This window comes from Cinclus cinclus, chromosome 9 (genome assembly GCF_963662255.1).
Source record: "Cinclus cinclus chromosome 9, bCinCin1.1, whole genome shotgun sequence".
In the NCBI taxonomy this organism is placed as follows: domain Eukaryota; kingdom Metazoa; phylum Chordata; class Aves; order Passeriformes; family Cinclidae; genus Cinclus; species Cinclus cinclus.
Genome location: NC_085054.1, coordinates 19,599,307 through 19,619,577, shown reverse-complemented (window position 1 = coordinate 19,619,577; position 20,271 = coordinate 19,599,307). Strand labels below are relative to the sequence as shown.

At 38.9% G+C, this 20,271-nt stretch overlaps 1 protein-coding gene across 1 annotated transcript in view; it reads right to left on the bottom strand.

Moving 5' to 3' along the window:
* The window catches only part of LOC134047094 (kalirin), a 341,858-nt gene that overhangs the window by 113,601 nt on the left and 207,986 nt on the right, over positions 1–20,271 (bottom strand). Inside the window, exons 6-8 of the mRNA XM_062498020.1 lie at positions 14,022–14,144; positions 7,193–7,384; positions 176–307 (exon numbers count right to left, since the gene is read on the bottom strand). Coding sequence (XP_062354004.1) covers positions 176–307; positions 7,193–7,384; positions 14,022–14,144 — 447 coding nt within the window. The remainder of the gene's footprint in view (positions 1–175; positions 308–7,192; positions 7,385–14,021; positions 14,145–20,271) is intronic.

Genomic DNA, 20,271 nt, shown 5'->3' with positions numbered 1-20,271 from the left:
ACAAGCAAATTCAAGTCAGGTACTACAGCCTGGGATTAGGTTTGACACTGTCTTTGAAAGAGCTGCAGAAATGGAAAGGGAATCCTAGCTCATTTAGAAAAGCTAAGCTCCTAAATGCAGTCACTTGTCTCTTATCTCTTGGCAGATAGTCACATTTGCTCTGGGAAGCACATACCTCTGTGTAGGCCTGTGTCACTTGCTCGTAGAGGGTCTGGTGATGGTGGATGGCAAGTTCCAGGTCTTGCATTTCTGAGGGGAGACCTCCATCACTGCACATTTTGCACCAGGCATCCACACCTGAAAGGAACTGAAACAATTCCAGGAACAATGAGCACCAGTGACACAAAACAAGCTCATCAACATTAGAAAACTTTGCAGAGTGACACATATGACTGCAGCAATGACTGAGAAGAACACAGAAGTTACAAAGGAGTCCTTTTTGGGCACCTTGGAAAAGCATATTCCTGTAACCTCCTCAGTACTCAAAGTACACCTAGATCGAAATGAATGTTTTCTGTTTCTTCTGGATTAAAAATAAATGCTTATTACTCACATGAGCAACAGAAAACTCCCATTTAAAATCACTGCTGACATTCATTTCAGTGAAAGACAGATAGTGTGCATTCAAAGAGTTCCCAACCCAGGTCCAGCTCAGTGGGATTACTATTAGGATGCCAAAGCTGGAATCCCCTGGGTCACACATGTACTTCTGGCTCAGGTCAGCAGTGATCAGATACCATTACCATCTGATGGCTGCAAAGCAGCCAGCACAAAATGAGCTGCTGGTCTCAGTCCAGATCCTGGTGGGCAGATGTCCATGAAGGGAGATGAAAAAAAAAAAAAAAGGCATTGCCATTGCAATTGATATGGTTTAGCACCTTGGTTGGAAGCCTTAACAGTCAGCCAGAAACTGAACACTTCGGGGTGCAAAGGGGTGGAAAAATTTTTTTCCACTCTAAAGGCCTCCAGAGTAGTGCTGATGCACTTTGGCAGAACAAACTGAGGAATCTCTCCTGGGTGCTGCCTGTTCTGTGAAAGAAAAGAGGAATTTATTCTCTAAGACTCCCACCCTGTTTTTCTTTTAAGCAGGCCTTGGTTCAATGACACAGCTCCCATGTTCATATTTTGTCCATACGAGCTGCCTAATGCCACCTCATTACTTCTCATTTATGCTTTCTCTTCCTCCATTTTTCTGTTAAACCAGCCTGCCATACCTTGGGATATTTATAAAAAAGAACAGCTCATTGTATACCAGATGCAGTGCCCTGTAGGACGAGTGTATAATGCTACAAAACCACCCCGGGATCACAGCTTTGTCACCTCCTGAAGTGTTCACCTGTGGCTTGTTAGTTAAGCACTCACTTGCAGTATGGAGGGCTGTGAGATTCAAAGAAAGAATTCCAATTCAACTCTGTCTCTGGCATCAGCATCTTTTTTAATTGGTAGTGTAAAGCTATTCACCATGCTGCTGTGTAATCAAGGCTATAAAGTGTTTGCATTGTAAACACTTCTGTGCACAAAGATTTGGTGACAAAGATGAATTCCTAAGCATTCTTGTCAACAAAGTACAAATCTACCAGTGACGACTGTGCTTTCTAGAAAGCTGGAGACAAGGATGGCAGGCTCTCCTGCACTGGTTTGACTTACGATCTGTTGAATCTGTTCAGATGAAATCCCCAAACACTCCTGAATAAAGCTGAACTCATCATATTTTGTGCCAAAGTAAGGGAATTCACATAATTTCCTATGCAGTCGAAGAGCACAGAGCTGAGATCAACCCCTTTCAGGGCTGTTCCTTGAACCTCTTGGTCAAAACAGTGAACAAAAGACCTTTACACCTTATAGATGAGTGCTCCTGCAGCTGGAATCACACTGTTATGGTTCTTATCAAGACTGCTGAATTCTACCAATTTCAGCAAAAGCCCTTACAGTCATGTTACTCATCTACTGTCACATCTCCAGACTGTGATTTGCACAGTACGTGGGAGAAGTCTCAAGAAGATCCAATGCACACATCCACCCTGTTGTTTTGCATCTATCTTTTGTATAAAGACAATGTCACAATTACTTTGTTAATTTTGCTTCTGCCACTAGCAAGCGCAGTTGACATCATCTGTTTTAAACGAGATGCAGCCTGTCAGTGTTTGATATTCTGAAACAGTGCAGAGTGGTCTGTGCTGTGTGTGCAGACTCATGCAGGAAGAGCAAGAAGGGTTTTTTTAAGGATTGTAGCAAAGTGTTAGTTCAGGCCATAGCACTATTGATTTGGATATTTTGAAAATAGCAGCTTTGTTAATTTTTATTATTTGTTACACACTGTGGCAGGCACACAAAAATTATTTAAATGTAACCCTTCATGCTAGAAGCAAATTCTTAACACAAAATCACCATTTGACTGAGTTGCAAAAACTTACATTTAAAATTGTAAATTACTAGCTGCTAGTTTGGAACAGTAGTCATTACTGTCTACTAGAACTCAATACCATTAAAATGAAATGCGTAAATTTGTAATTAGTTTATTGACTAGAATATCTCCTATTTGGAACAAAAACTCCTTAAATATGACTTGAAATGACAGGCTAAAATAATTGTCCATGCTTTCCAAGGCTTTAGAAAGATTAGGAAGAATGTCTCCCAAAAAATAAAGAAGTCCCAATGGTACCTTTGTGTCTCTGACCCAATCCAAAAGTATCTTTAAAATGATGACCTACCCTTACTCCTCATTCACAAGCTGAGTTGCAAAATCTGTATGCACATTCTAACAGGTAATAAAGGATTCTCAGATGTCTTACTAATGTTCCTCAGGGACTGCTCTGCTGTAGCATGTGGTTGCTCCAAAACACAGATCAGACATTTTGTACTCTGCATTTCTCTATATTTTTTGCCCAGTCCTTGCTCACTATTTGCCTCTGTGTGGAAGGTGCAGGATAGCCAGGGTGGTTCTCCAGGATCCAGACAATTTAAAGCAAAATTCTAGTGTGCTTTCATGCCAGAATGGCTGTGGAGAAAGATGGGAAGACAGCCATGAAGCCACTTTCCTCAGTGACTCTTAATACCTCTTGCTACCCTGAATTTTAACTTTTTGTTTTTGTATGCAGCTACTTGTATTTTTCCTGATGCTGTTTCTAGAATTTCCCTATATGTCTTGGTCTTAGCCCTGCATCTTATCAATTTTAACTGGCTCTTCTCTTCTCTTCTCTTCTCTTCTCTTCTCTTCTCTTCTCTTCTCTTCTCTTCTCTTCTCTTCTCTTCTCTTCTCTTCTCTTCTCTTCTCTTCTCTTCTCTTCTCTTCTCTTCTCTTCTCTTCTCTTCTCTTCTCCTCTTCTCCTCTCCTCTCCTCTCCTCTCCTCTCCTCTCCTCTCCTCTCCTCTCCTCTCCTCTCCTCTCCTCTCCTCTCCTCTCCTCTCCTCTCCTCTCCTCTCCTCTCCTCTCCTCTCCTCTCCTCTCCTCTCCTCTCCTCTCCTCTCCTCTCCTCTCCTCTCCTCTCCTCTCCTCTCCTCTCCTCTCCTCTCCTCTTCTCTTCTCTTCTCTTCTCTTCTCTTCTCTTCTCTTCTCTTCTCTTCTCTTCTCTTCTCTTCTCTTCTCTTCTCTTCTCTTCTCTTCTCTTCTCTTCTCTTCTCTTCTCTTCTCTTCTCTTCTCTTCTCTTCTCTTCTCTTCTCTTCTCTTCTCTTCTCTCTTCTTCTTTTCCTTTTCATTTCCTTGCATCATACAGGGGAGTTGAAGGTGTGCTTAGAGAGATCCAGTCAGGGCTGAGAGATGAGAACAGAAATCTTCCTGGTTGGGGAGTAAAGTAATATGAAACAAATGGTCAGGGGTCACTTTTCTGAGAATCAGCATAAATGTCTAGTGTGTGCACTTAATACCTAGTACCTTAAACAGTAACTCTGCTCATGCACTTCTGAGGGTAGACTTTAACCCAGAATTAATTGGTTGAGATCTCCTGGCTAATTCAAAACACTAATTTATTCATTCTGACAGGATCTGTTGTTGACTCCGGCAATCTGTAGAATGAAAATCTTATGAACACATCATCATATTCAGAGATTACATCCAAAATGGGGAGGACACCTGTGTGGGTGCTTCCCCCATCTGGTAGTGGGTGAGCTGGAATCTCATCTGGAGTAAATGAGCAAGTTCTCTTGAAATCTCAGTGAGATAAGACATTTTGTCCTATGTCCTCCTGACACTTTGAATAGCTTCAGACATACATAAACCTAGAGAAGCAGATTATCTTTTGCTCTAGAATATCTCCATGTTAGCATGAGAAAGGGAAGGGAGATTTAAAAAAAAAAAAAAAGAAAGGAAAGAAGGAAAAAAACCAAAACCCAAAGAATCGAGAGATTTGTAAGCAGGTGGAATGATAGGACATCGGAAGACACCTCCACTGAATCTGTTGAGTGGTACCTTGACCTGGACAAAGTGGTTGTTTTGAGTGTAGTCTACTGGCTTTTGATCAGACACTTGTGTTGAAGGGTGCCTAGCTGGAGGCTAAATAGTTGGCAAGGTTTTTATTGTTTTCCTTCTTTTCTTCTATTTTTTCCTATTCTTCGCTGTTTTCTTGATGTTGGTTTAGTATGTACTAGTTGTGCTTAAAAATTTAAGAAAGACAAATATGTGCACACACATTAAAAAAACACAAACAAACAACAACAACAAAAAAAAACAAAACAAAAAAAACCCCAAAAAACAAAAACAGAAAAGAAATAAATAAAGCATCCAGGAATCCATTCAGCTGAGTCCCATTCATACATGCCACATGTATCTGCAATAAAAGCCAGGAAAGCACTGTGATTCTGAGGCACATAAAGACAGATGTGAGGTTCAATACCCAGCAGGGTTGACTCAGCCTTTCATCCTTCCAAGACAGACAAATTGTATTCTGTGCAATTTTCTGTGTGGGGTCTTTAGGAAGAGACCTTGAAAAAACAAGTTTTTTCCTGCTCAACTTCCATATTATAGATATTTCATAAATCTCTGTCCCCAGCCAACAACACCCTTGCAGGCTGGTGTGTGCCAGAGGCTGAAAGATTATGGTCCTAGAAGACTGGCAGCACAGAGACCTTCAATCTATAGGAAGGAATGACCAAAAAGAATGTAGCAGCTTATTGCACTGGAGAAAGAATGACAATCTGCACCAGGGATTGGTGTGAGGGAAGCAGGGATACACTCTGGGAGAAATGGCTGCATCTGCAACAAGATTATCCTTACTGAGAGAACAAAGGGAGTGAAAACAGATTTGATCTGCAACAGAGGAAACCGTGGGTTTATCTGTATCTTTGCTTCACAATAAAGCCCTGTTTCACAGTAAGCTCTATTTATTGTAAAATAATGAAGCCCTGATTTGAGTTAAAAAAGCCCCCGGGGTTGATGCCAACTAATAAAGAATCACATTTGGAATGAATATTTGATAGACAACAGACGTAGTTACAGACCAAATCTCAAACACCTCACTATTTATACTATACAGAGGTTAAATGACCAAATTATTAGCTGAAGACATTGATTTATGCCAGAGTTACTAAGGCAGGGATGAAATTTTAGTTCTGGCTCATGGACACAGTGACACACACATTTCTTTTTTGTAGCTGAGTTCACAGGTTTCACACTAGAATTTTTCTTTCACTGAATTTTCTCTTACTGCAAATAAGAAGCAACTGCTGGCACAATTTGCAAATTTTCCTGTCTGTTAGTAATGAGAGATTGGCTCCAGTCAGACAGCACAAACTTCAGTTTGTTGGGAAGAGGTGCCAGGCAGGTCAGTACAGTTTTCTGGTTTATTGCCTTTCATGCTGCACAATACCTCATCAGCTGCTCAGAAATAGCAAACAAGATTGACACTTCAGAAAAATACGGGGTCACTCATTAAAAAAAATTAAAAAATGAAGTGGGAAAAACTACCCCAAACCTAAACTAAGAAAATAAGAGCTATCTAATTCATTAATAAACCCTAACATTTTCATTGTGACTACAGACTGCATATATATTCTTTTTTTGATTTTCCTTTATGAATATATGATGATTGACCAATTATCAGTATGAAGACTACACCTAATCACTACAATGTCCATTGTAAGCAGATGAAAGTTTTTGTACTGGGCATCTTCTTAGATTATCAAACTCATCAAAGGCACTGAATGTGCTTACATGAGTAAGTGCCCAGTAGGGTGAGTAATTGCTCTATGCTATTGCCTGTTGTCAGTAAGAAACACAGAATTAAGAAAAAAAATCCATTGTAATTCTACAGTCAGAAACAAACAATGAAGAAAATCTTTATAAGATAACCTTTACTACACATATATTCTGTCTTAAGAGACACAGTTTGTGGCTTAGCGCTTACAATTTCTTCTTTAGATGCTTCAAATATGGGTTATTTTATATATCAAGCACACCCATTTAGTAGCTTTGGTATTAACCTTGGAAAAACAAGCACACAACAACACTGAAGGGAGTCCCAAAGTAGTGTTTGTCACTGGAAAATGAATGTAAACAACATATAATCAATGTTGAAGCATCATTAGGTGGACCTGGTTTAGATAAAAAAAGGTTTATTCAGTGACATTTTAAATCTTTATTCTAGCTACAAACTATGGAACCGTTCTAGTAGTTGTTAAAGATACAAAATAGAGTTTAAGGGTATGGAAAAATGTCTCTGATGTTCACAGCTGTCTCTGAAATCTCTGCTCAGTGAGGTCTAATAATGTCTGGGGCTGGGGAGAGCACTGTAAGTGTTGGAATGAGTTCCATAATATTCATTAACAATAATATTCTTTGGCTCCTAGAAATTGCCTGTTGCTCTGCACCTATGTCACGTGTGTAAAGGCTGCTCTGTACGTAGCACATATACATGAGTGCAGATACTGTTTCCCTGACCATAATAATCCTGAATTTATTCACAGCACTAATGAAATGTTAGAAGCGAAACACCTTGTTAATACACCAGTGTATGATCACATTCATATTCAGTTATGATCACATTCTTATTTCTAAGGTGAAAACATAATTTCTCACCCACCAGGGGACATGGGCCATTTTTAGTGTGGAAATGCTACTGTTTGTTTTTGGGACACTGAGCCCCCAGGAACAAAGCTCAGCCTTACTGCACATAAGACCCAAACCATCAAGTAAATAACTGCAACATCACCTTTATCGAGGCAGCACGGGACCATTCTGCCTCTCCCCAAAACAACTCACCTGTTCAGCTTTCTGGTGAAAGACAGCAGACATGGCTAAGATGGTGCTGCGCTCATCCAGAGCTGCAGCAAAACTCTTCCACTCTTGGTCCAGCTGGCTGGATATTTGTTTGATTTGCTGGGAAGCATAGTGGCCTGCCTCGGAGAGCCGTGATGCCACAGACATGATTCGATTGATGTTGACATAGGCATTCTGAAAATTAAAAAGCACACATAAATAAAGAGGAGGAAGAACTGTGACCACCCTCTGCCTTCATTACACATTCCAAACACCTTCAGTTGGAGTAAAGCCAAGCAGTTCAGTGAGAGCAATCAACCACCTGCTTAAATATGCGTGAATAGCAGGCATACTACCTTCCACTCTAAAAGCACATCCCCCTGCATTCTTTCTGTACATCCATGCAATTATCTAACACTATTCTCTCCCCCTCTCTCCTTGAATTTATTTATGCAAAACTAATTTGCCATACTTCACCTATTCACTCACCTGTTAGGGTGCACTCATTGCTTCTATATTATTTCTGATATTTTTGTTGCATTAATTCGTATTTCTGGATGCTATATCCACAAATTCTTAAGTAAAATGTTTGCCTTATGCCCTTTGAGAACTGTCTGATAATCCTTTACAGACATGGAGTGTCAGCAAATGGAAAAGTCTTTCAGAATTTAAAGCAGCTCATAAGGATATTCGATAGAAATGTGTTTCCATAGAAATGTCTATTACATTATGGCCTTCAGTTAAAATGTTATCTTTTCTGCAGGCTATTTTAAGCTGTTCTCCAGCAGAGATATTATTCAACTATATTCTGCATTTAGAAGGATTCAAAACCTCTAAAAGTGTAATATTTTCTGTTCTTTCATAAGAATTTTCCATTATTGTTTTTACTCAGCCTTGAAGAAGTGGAGGAATAGTTTTTTTTCTCAAACCAAACCAGGGACAGCAATGTAATTGCATTACAATACCCCTCATTCTGCACAGGAATGTAAGCTGAAAATAAATAGCCATCATGACAGATCCTACAATGATGCACCACCAAAAGACAAATGACAGCTGTCCTGCAGATTCCTGGAAAGTCATTTGATGTAAGTACTTTTCCTTTCTCTTTCCTCCTCACCAAAGGACAGGAACATCTCAAAATTTGAGATGTTTTGCTAATGATGACTTACTGCTGCTTTTTTGTCTCTCTAAACTATTTCCAAAAGGCTTTAGAAGTTCATTGGAGTAGAATCTGTAAGACCCTCAGGCACAAGGACAGACACAGCCCCGAAGATTTTAGCAGCATTACTCATGGGCAAATAATAAATCAGAGATGGAAGTGTTTGTTGGAGCAGAATCTCATCAGAGTGAGTGGGAGCAAAATGTGGAAAGGTATCTGCCAATCCAAACATGAAATGCAACAGAGCACTGCCAAGGTAGGCATGGGTCCAAACTAAGTTGTAAAGCAGGGCAAAGTATGTCTGCAAAGTGTGTGGGATAACTCTGAAGTACATTCATCATAACTGTAGGTGCTAAAGGGAAAAAGATTGGGCCCCAGCCCTTTGAGCCACTCAATTCTCCCTGGTAGAACCATGACTGTGCCAGCTCTCACATAAATAACATAGATCTAGAGCAATACCCAGCCCTCAGTCTTGTTTTTTCCCCTTATCACGCCTTTTCTTAAAAATTGGCTTTGGCTCAAAATTGTTAGATTAATTTTTAAGAAAAAAACTTTTTTTTTTCACTACAACTAGAGAAACAAATCAAAATTGTTTCAGAGCTTAAAGTATACTAAAAAGACACTATGATTTGAAATTTTGATGACCAGCCACAATCCAACATTTCTTTGTGTCCCTCTAGGTTAGAAACTGGGAATCAGACTAAATTTTAAGCCTTTTTCCCAGAAATCCTTCATGAATAAACCTCAGACAAGATCATTTTGCAACCTTTGAGGTCAATCCCTTTGGTGGAAAGCAGTGCAGCATCACTACAGGTGCTAAAACTTAGATGAGTTGTGCCAAAGTCATAAAACATTGCTGTGTTTGAAGAAAAAGTTCCTGAAGAAGTTTCGATTTCATGTAGAAAATGGTTACTTGCATCCTGATTTTGTTTATTTCTTTTTTCCCCTGCTGAATTATCTCAGCCACTGCAATGCAATGGCCATGGAGGAAACAATTGTAAATTCCCTGGCTCCCAATGGCTCCAGTGCACAGATGTGTTAACCAGTAGGAGGGTTAAGTTTAGCTGAACTGCAGAAGATGTTCTGAGAGTCTGGTTTTTAAGTCAGAGAGATTTATATTGTTATGTCTGTTGCATTTTTATATAGTTATAAGGATGAAAATTTCTCTTTCCTATATGAGAATTTGTCGGCTACCAACCCACTAACTCCACAGCTTTTCCAGCAGGAAGCAAGGAGCAATTTGGGCATTGCCAGCTCACACCTCCATTCTTTGTGCACCAGGTGGAAAAGGCTCTGAAAAGAGAGACTCCTGAGCTTCTCCTGCTCACTTTTGAGTAACAAATGCAGTATCACCTTTGATGTGCCCTTCTGTATTGCTGTTGTAGATGAAGTGAAATGCAGTATGGCTTCAAGGAAATCCATAATTTACTTTCAGGAAAAATCCAACATTTAACTGACCACAATCTACAAAATGCAAACCATTTCTTTCCACCTTGAAGATGAACAAACGTTGTAAGCCAGGCTTTTTTGTTTCATCTTTATTTGCCAACATCTAATGTTCTGAAGTAAAATGGAAAATCTATGCTGACAAAATTCATCTGTTGACATTTCACAAAGTTAAATCTTCCTTTCCCTTTGGTTTGTTCCCTTCTATAAACTGAGTGAATTGAGATTTTTTTTCTATGTTGCTATTATATAGAACTTTCAACCTTAATAGGAAATAAATTCAACAGAGCAACTAATGTCTGTGACTTTGTTTTTCCCTTAGGCTTGGAAAATCCAAAATAACAGGTGCATGAAAAGTCTCACTTTAAATTTAACCTAACCTCATCTTTCTTTCAAAACCAAGAGGGGTCCCCAAAGAGGACTGCAAAGGATCACTCATTTATAGCTATATATGAGCACAATAGGTCAAAAAGGGAGGAAACAATATCTTAATGTCTAGAAGTAAAAGCACTTCATTTGACACTCTGTAGTCATGACAGTAGGATGCACTGAAATTTTGGCTAATATATACCTTTCAGCATTGAAAAATCTTTATTTCATGTGTACTTGCACACTTTTCAAAGGCACTCCTCCTCTTACTTAATTTGTTATTGGCTTTATTTCAACTTTGAAACTTTAGTCCAAAAAAAGGGGATTTTTACGTTCTAAAAATCACTGGGCTGGAAAACAAAACCAAAATTTTCCCCGGTGTATATTGATATCATGATAGGTAAGAGTTTCTTTTACAATTTACGAAAGACTCGAGCAGTGCCTTGCAAATTCCCATCCCCCTCTTTGTCCACCAACTCTCAGCCCATTTCTGTGGCCCAACCAATGCCTCGATTCTGGTCCCCAGTATGTGTGACAAAGCAGCTCCCTCCAGCACAGCAAGCACTGCCCAGGTCCCAGCACAGGCTTAGAAAGAGCTCTCAGTGCCAGCAATCAGCACTGACAGCAGTGGAGTTGCAATTGTGAAATGGTCTCCCTCAGGGAAATACAATAATTCATCCCTTATCATCTCATGGGCATGCTGGGAGACCTCCCCTCTTAATTAAACCCTCCAAGCCTGGCTGAGACAACGCTTTCTTGTGTCACACTTATAAAAATAATGCCTGACACTCACGAAAGAAAAATGAGCAGTGGAAAGCATTAAATCTGCAAGGAATTTGATTGTGTTCATCTTATTTCCTAGAGGACTAGGTGAGACACTGTGATGGCAAGCAGCAAAGGTGGACTACAAGAGAAGGGCTCTGCAGATTAACTGAAAGTAAAATTTGATTGCTGAAGGGTTTTTCTTTAAAATAAAGCAAAAAACAAAACAAAAAAAAACAAACAACAACAACAACAAAAACAATTTGCACTGTGTTACTGTGACTTTAGAAACTATATGTGAAATGAGCCTAACACATAAATCCAAAGCAGAATGTTTCAGTGACAAAAAATACCCTCACGAGGTATCTTTAAGACCTTTAAGTTTCTATAACAAGACCAATTACATGTAGCCTGTGTAATAATGGATGGCATTTTAGCTCAGCCTACATACAGAAAAATACCATTCATTGAAGGCAGATATTGGGAATTTTCAACATTATTAGCCTTTACATGATCATTATAACCTGTTAGAAATTTATTGTGATTTAGGACAACATGGATCTCTGTGTGTTGTCAGGTAATTCCCTGACAGCAGGGCAGGCAGCAGTATTAGCACTGAACATTCCCATTTTTGTGTGCAGAAAGCAGGCATTCATAATTTAAGGAAGTTATTAGATCCAGGCATAAAAAAGTCCAGGCAAAAGAAATACAAATAACTTTAGTCAGAACAAATGGCATGTACACCAGGTATCCAAGTGCAGAGCTACACCCAGCACGCTTTGTGCCATACTGGAACACTGAAATTTTGTTTTCTAGTGAATTTATTAGATTATTGATACTGCTTGAAAAAGGTCTGAGATGAATATTCATCTTTGTGAAAAGTATTATTGCTTCAGTATAAACATTATACAGTTGTGATAACGAGTAACAATTTATTTTGAAATTGAAGTGAAAGCAAGCACTGCCTGGAATCACTGGGAAAAAAAATAATCTATGCTCCTTATTTGAAAGAAAAATACCACACTATCTCAAATAAATGATTTCCCCACATCCCACATCGATCATTTAGAAAGAATTATTATTGTAACAAACAAATTACTATTGTAACAAACAGCAAATTGTTTTTCCTAAAAAGGAGCTTTGGTCACAACATGCCTATAGAGATGTATAGGAAGATCATGCAACAAAAGGCATGACCCAGTAAACATTAGGGGTGTGCATTTCCTAGAGGAACTGAAGATTATATTTTAATTATAATTAGTTATGCCAGGCTTAAAGGACACTAGGCACAGTGTAAAGAAAAAAAAAAAAGACAACAAACACAATCAAAACAAAACACAACAAACACAATCAAAACAAAACACCTCAGAGATCCAAGATCTGACCTGACTTTCACTGAAGTTTGTATGCTTTTTCCCTGCCAAACATACAGCCATCTTTAGCTATTTTGGCCTCCAGATTTTCACTAGATACTGATTTTAATGTATTAACAAAACAAAACAAAATCCAATACCATAAAAAAGCCCAAGCTTCACAACCAAAAAAAAAGTGCCTCAAGATTTCATTATTGTATTACTCATACTTCTGAGTAAGGAACAGCTGAGCTATTCTCAATCCAACAGCCACTGATGTACTGCATGTCAAAAGATTCAGCTAAATTCGAAATCAAATTTCTAGCAAAATCATTAATTTCTATTAACAGCAATGATCTCTTTCCAAGCCTAACTCCCAGTTATTTTAAGAAAGTAATACTAGACATTATTTTACATTACCATATTTTGTGGTATTATTACCCCAAAAAAGAATAAAGGGAGGTCCTCCAGCTTGACTCTTCTAATAGTATTTCTGAAGAGGTATTACAAAACGTGCATCTTTAATAAGTCAAATGAATTTTAATGCCCTAACCTCCAGGACACATTCACTTGTTGGGACTCTGAGAGCAGCGGTGTTATATGGAAGCAGTGTTATCCTGGATTTTGCTAGATGGCACTGTGATGGCAAGTTTAACTATCAGACGCCTAGAGTCTGGTTTTCAGTGCTCTGTTCAGATATAATCACAATAAACACATTAATAGGCATGATACACACTTCTCATCTCCCCCTGTTACGCAGTGCCCTGGTGAGGCACAGTGCTTTTAGCGGTGAATAGCTAGCTAGGTGAAAGTGGCCTCTGGGATTCAGGTAGAGAAGTTAATTACCTGACCTGGAATTTGGCCAGAATCCCAGGGTTAATGCCCGTCACCTTACGAAAGCAGTGTGGGGTCTTGAATTTCCTCAGGTAGTGGGGATCTCTTTGTCCCGTTCCAGACAGCTGCTCCCCAGTGCCTTGCCCGTGGGCAGCAGAGCAGCTGTGGCTCTCCAGTGACTTACACCATCAACTTCAGCCACCTCTGAGGTGTCAGCCCCGTGCAGCTGCAGCCTGACCCCGCTCAGCAGGAGGAGGTTCACCTGCTGCAGTGGTTTACTCAGGGCAAGCTTCGCTGTAGCTGACAGAGAGTTTTCAGGGTATACACGCATTGTTCTACCCCGCCGCAACGATCAAAACGTCAACACACCCTGTCCTCATTTCTGTACTGAAAGCAGGGCAGTTTCCAGGACAAATACATTATGTCTGGAAAGAATAAGAAAATAAGCAAAGCACTTATAATGACGATTTTTCTTTTTTGAAAAAGAAAGGTAAATTGAGATGCATTCAAAAGTTCTGACCAATTAACCACTGAAAAAGGCAAAATCCCACTGTGGCCACAACTGACAGCTTGATTAGTTTCTTCATTTCAAGGTTTTAAAAGTACCTTAGCAGGGTGTGGAGGGAGAAGTATAAATTATTGAAGTGCATCCCACAGCTCTCATTAATTTCCAGTCAAAGAAATGTCGAAAACTTTAAAAATATTGTATTTGCTCTCCAAAACATAAACAACCTCCCCAGTACTGTGCTGCTCTTAAGGAAATTACCATTTATCAGTGTCTGGCTGGACAGAGCAACACTCTGCTGCTGCCACAGCCTGCCTGACCTTCAACACCTTACAACACCTCTCACAGGTCCCTAGTACCTCCTGTGCTGGCCCTCTCCACCCTCATGTGCTGCTCACAACTCACCATGGAATTCATGGCAAAGTGGTTGTGCTGTGTCTGCAGGTCCAGGGCATGTTGGTAGCTCACCCCGATCTCCGTGTGACTCTGCAGGAACAACTCTTTGTTGTGGCTGATCCAGTCAAACATCTAGAAGGGTTCATGCAAGAGAGAGAGAGAAAAAAAAAACAGAGTTAGACAAAGAGGGAAACAGTAAGAGAAAGTGCAAAATATAAAAATCCTCTTCTGAGATAGATGTGTATGCAGCGCAGCCAAAATCACCTCACCTATGATACTCATTAAAATAAACTGTTGAACAATGGAAACATTGAAGCTATCACCAAATTTCACAGTTAACAGAACGATAGGTCAGGCAACACGTTCCTCAGTAAGCTTGATCCCACAGTCTTTTCCTACAAGTAATGGGAATTTCATACATGGAAAGATGTCAGCAGAGGGAACTATAACCAGGGATTTCTTCATTGACCAAAGATCTAGCAATTAATAAAGTATTTTTAATTCTCAAATGGACCAGAAATTCCATAAATATTACTGATGTGATTTTCTCAAACCCCTTTTTTTTTATCTGTATGTAAAGTTTCCAAATATTAGATTCAAATAGCCAGCTGACTTCCTACACTTTTATTTCCTAGATCTTTCCAAGTTCAAAGCCAGAACTCAGCCTATCTCCCACTTATTATATTTGGGAACGAAGAGAAAAAAAAGAAAAAAAGAATTTTATTAATATCTATAGAGAGCACACATTTCAACTTATTCCACTTCCAAATGCACTCGCAAGTAAAATGGATTGTTCAGTACTTCAGACACAGATAAAAATATATTGAATAAAGCTGATGAAACTCATTTCTTATGCAGAAGCACGTTGGTGTGACATTTCAATCTGCAGCACATTCATTCATTATAAGCTGTCACAAGTCAGCTAAGAGATAGTGCATTTATGTTTTAGCTTGTTCTGTGTTGTGTTAGAGACTAAATGCATTCAAAGTGAGAACCTTTCATTCTTTACTCCTGACTGCAGCTCTGCAGGCAATTGCAATCTCAGATCTCTTCTTTTCTGCAAACATTTTTTTTTTTTTGCAAGATCCCTTTAAAACCACATTCCCTTATCTCCATCCCCGTAAACTGAGGAACTGTCCATTAATAAGGACTCTTTCATAATAATAATAATAGTAACAACAACAACAAAACCCACCTAACACATTAATTCATCACAAAAAAGAAAAACTAATTATAGAGACAGCAGAGGTCAGGTCAGTTCAGTCCCTGGTGTTAGAGAAAGTGTTTTAAAGTAAAAAGGCAGTGATACAGCCTCTAAGTAACTACCTTAGAGTCGAAAGATCAGTCAAGATCTTTGTTATAACATTTACATGTCCTCCAGTAAAAAGCTGGTTTGTTCTTTTTGTACTGCATAGCAATTTTTGAACTGTGACAGCCGAAGAACACTCAGAGCTCACTGCTCTGTTGCTGTAGTCGCTCAGGGTCAGTTCCCCATTCCCTGTGGAGATGATGCTCCTGAGAAAAGGCCCTGCATGGGTCACCTAAGATTCCTGCAGGAAAAACAACATTTCATGCTGAGCACTCGATCCAGCATGGGCGTGCTGTGTCGTATGGAGGGGATTTGCAATAATAACACTGAATATCCCTTTCAACAAAAGGCAAATAAACATTCCAAGTGTCACCAGACACACTACACTGACCTAGTCCCAAAAAACTGTCACATATTCCTGACTCCTTAATCTTTTATTTATGAAAATACACTTGCAGCTATAGAGTCTACATCAGACTTGTATTTTCTGTTGATAAATAGTCCTAAATGCTGAATTTGGTTCAAGTTACAAAGATGCAAATCTAAAGTAATATCAATGACACAGATGCTTTCCCATTTCTACCAGTGGAGCTGATCAGGCCACCATTTCCTCAGGACATATAAGTAACAAAATTTTTGCAAGGATGAGGTCAGAGTTTTGAAACATTACTGCAAATTAAACAGAATGAAACTACCTACTATACCTGAAGAGACATTTAAAGCTTTCTCATCGGATTCCTTTTTCTCACTTTATGAAGATTTAATAAGCAACATTAGCACAACATAATTTGCCACACTTGTGGGCTTAAAGGAAAAAAAAAAAAAGGACAGGAAAAGCATAAAGGTAATAAAGAAAGGAAAATTCTATAACAGCAAAGTTCATGTCCTAACAACAAGATTTTATGTTTCTGCAGAAAGACCAACAGAAATTTCTTGTAAGCAGATATGTTTGATGAGAACATTTTATTTAATGTTTTAAACAATCTAAAGACGGTCAGAGAGAAGAAAATTGGCAGGAATCCACTAAAAATAAAGAGTAAATTTAATATTTTATGCTCAGCAAAGTCAAATCAGGATCTTTCTAGGACAAGTAATTTAAACAAGTAATCTATTGTTCTGTGGATAGGGAGCATTTCCTTCATCTAATCTATACACTTATTGCTGGATGAGAATCTAGCTTAAGTTAAACCATGCTTCTCCCTTTTAATGTAAAATAATAAATTATTAAGTAAAAGAAAGGAAGTTTAAGACATGATTTGCCTTTTTTTGTCTTGTTAAATCAACTGAAATACACAACAACAGTTTAAAGGATGTCCTTCAAGAATTTTGAGCAACACTCAGCAATTGACCTCAATGATAAAATATGTAAATATTATATAGTACTACAGGTCACAAAATTTCCGTAACAATGATGGAATTTTAATAAAGAAATACCCAGAACTGGAGTCTTGTTTGCTTTTGGGATACAACAGACTGTGTTTACAAACGTTTTTCTTGGACCAAAAACTCCAAAATGGTCTTAAACAATTTTCTCATAATAATATGACTACAAGTTGAGACTCTGAAAATACCAGAGGAAATGTGAGTTGTGATGGTGCTGTGAGAGTTTGCAATGCGTGGCCAGGAGGCTTCGGTATGAAGGTCTGTCAACATTGTCTGGTCTGGCCCGAATTACCAGCAGTATTTCCTGAAAGCTTTCAAGTGAAACTTGTTTTCCACATGAGAAACTCTGATGCTTCCTGTGCTCCTGAAGCAAGTGTGCTGCCTCGTTTGTTTAATTAAAATGCACCATTACGGATGTGAACATGGCAATGACCCAACAATTGCTATTTCACTCAACCCTGTGAGGACTGCCCCAGTTTCAAGGGGTTATTGTGGGCCCCTGGAAAAATGCTCAAGATCCTTTGACAAGTCAATTCCCCTGTTGTTAAAACCAGGTTTTAACACGCTGAATATCAAAGAGTGGAGAATGTGTCCTGTGGGATCAGTTTAAGACAGATAGTGCCTCAGCAAACAGATTTTCTGTGTCACTCTAACTTTGCCATACAGCACTGTATCAATTGATCTCATCCCATCCATGAAAAATACTCTCTTAACAAACCTAGTCTAGTGATTATCACAAAATTAATGGATCTTTAATTATTCCTGAGACTTCTTAGTTGGAGTCATGCTGACTGCCAGTGAAATAATTCTGCTCTTGAGCCTTCTAATCATTCTTGCAGTCATGAATTCACACTAAACAGCAGCACAGAATAATTAAGATTGGACATTACATCACTAAAAACATGTGAACCAACTGTCCTCAATATCTCCCAGACTGGCACTTCTCCACATTGCTGTAGATAATCTAGAGACCAGTTAAGTACTTCGGACTTTTCCAATGACTAAGAAGCAGGGGGAGGGGTTAAGCACACTTAAAAAAGACAAACTTTCAGTGAGATTATCTCTTGTAGCCACATTTCTAACAATACATAAAGAAAATTGAGTGCATATGTTGACGAATGTTAAGTGCTACGTTTAATTAATGAAGTAAGTATTTTATGAGAGTCAGAAGAACTAAGAATGACACAAAGGGTCTCTTCCCCATGCATTGTAAAGAATCTAGCCTCACTGTCACTAGTGATCATATATGCACCAGTAATTATTACAGATGTGGTCTTGAGGCAATTTCACTTGAGATTAGGGTATCAGATCACATCTCCAGCTTCAGTCCTTCTGGCAACAATGAGTTTTTAACCTCATGTTTTGTCATCATAGTTGATGAGTTACCAGAAAATCCAGGTTAAGTGTTAGACCAAACAGCAGGTCTCAAGCTGGTCATGAGTAAGTCCTACAGAGGGAGAATGTGACTCCATATTTTCCCTGGATTTGTAACATCTGGCAGGCCAGTGAGCACAGGGTGAGAACAGCTGTTTGAGAACAGACAAGAAACACACGGATATGGAACAGCATGTATGCAGGCTGTGCAGAGTCCAGCTCTACATCAGTTAAAATGAGATTTATAACATAATTTCAGACAAAAACCTCTGCTCTCTGTCTTTTTGTCAGCGCTTGCTGAGGGGCATTAGCACTGGACTCCGAACACAGTGGTGCAGAGCACCACAGGTTGATGTGCCCAGCACACGGCTGGCAGCACACCCTATGCCAGTGGTATTGATGGGAAGATTACAGCCCTCATGGCCTTGGCAGACAGTGAACTGAACATATTTATTAACGAAATTGTTTATACATGCTGGAAATAATAAATCCCAGATCTATTGATCACTATACTAGGGCTGGAATTAGTTATGAACTGGCTTGTAGCAAATCATCTTCTTTCTAAGTTCTGAACCATAAATACCAAACTCATATGGTTAATTAAGGGCAGAATTATAACCACTATAACTATGTCATCTTGAGGAACAATATAGGATACATATAAAGAAAATGGTTCCAAAGCAACACACAAGTCAAGTCCAATCACTGCTTTCGGCAGCCAACCACAGGATAAAATTTCCTTTCATAAAGGGATGAAGGTCCACCTGCAAACTAGTGAAGTGCTACAGCTCAGCTCCTCCTATGAGAAGCAATTCCAAAAACTTTCTGCTCCTGTTACTGAGCTGTTCACAGACTCTCTGATCTACACAAGACTCATGTCCAGTTTATACACATTTTTTCTTAGTTACGTTATAAGTTAAAAAAGCTATAAGCTGTAAGTTAAAAAAGTTCTCCTAGGTGTTAAACCTTTTTCAGTGTGGACCAGGTAGGGTCATTTTCTCTTGTGCTGTTTCTTTTACTACAACCCAGCATTTTTGAAGCTTCTTAAGATATGCAGCCTTTCCCTGCACTTGTTTTAGTTCATGGATATCTTTCCATCCCTACTAAGATCTTGAGGACTAACCCTAAGGACTTTGTGAAATGTTCATTTTGTGTCTTTTTTTGGAAATATTCCAGCTGACATCATTTAGGATAACTTGTGCAGTGCTTCTGGCATCAGTTCTAGAAAAGGCGATACAAAACTGGGAGAGCAACAGCGGCTGGATCACCGTCAGTACCTTCTGCTTTGCCTCACTATCTTTACTCTTGGTAGTTCCCTGCAAAAATACTGACAAAGACCAGTAGTGTTTATGTGATTTGCTCTGACAAGCACAACTCAGGTGATGTTCTGAATAAGAGCAAGTTTAAGAGCACTTAGGGAAAATACAAGGCAGGGTTTTGAAATCCAGGTAGTCACAAATGCATTCTCTCACTATGCCTCCATGTGCTGCTTACAAAGAGACAAAAAATGTTAAATACTAAAATACTGTCATGCCTGTAGTTGTGGAGAGAGTAGACCATTATTTATATTCCAGATGGAATCCCTATTAGATTAGTGCTCTCCAATCTCTTCCAATTTGTGAGTCCCATGAATTTTTCCAAGGCAAGCACTGTATCCACTTAAGGTCTTCAAAGAATAAATCTGTTTTATCAAACACCTTTGATAAAAATTAACTAAGTTTTAAGGAACTTAAAGGAACTTAATAGTCATGATTCACAGGTTGGGAAATGCTGGAGGTAAGCATATATTGCTTATTAAAGAGAGGTCAATTTAAGAGTCCATGCACATTTTATACTTTCAAAACAGTCCAGCCAGTGTTAAACTGAATAATCTACAACAGAAAGTGGAAAGTTCCACTCCAAGAGATGTACAGCTAAGCAAGTTAATTTTTATATGTTTCCACAATATAAACAAAATAATAACACGCACAGAACAGTAACTGCCAGAGTCCCTCTCTTGAGGTTTACAAAGTTTACAGCAACAAGGTCTTTTCCTATCTCATTAAGGGACTTCAAGGATTCACAACAACTCAATTAAACAAAAATAAAGGCATATTTCTCACATCTTTTGCAACTGAATTTAGCCAGTATTTGAGCAAAAATAATACTGAGCAACAGATCTGTGATACATACACAGTCTACACTGACATGGAA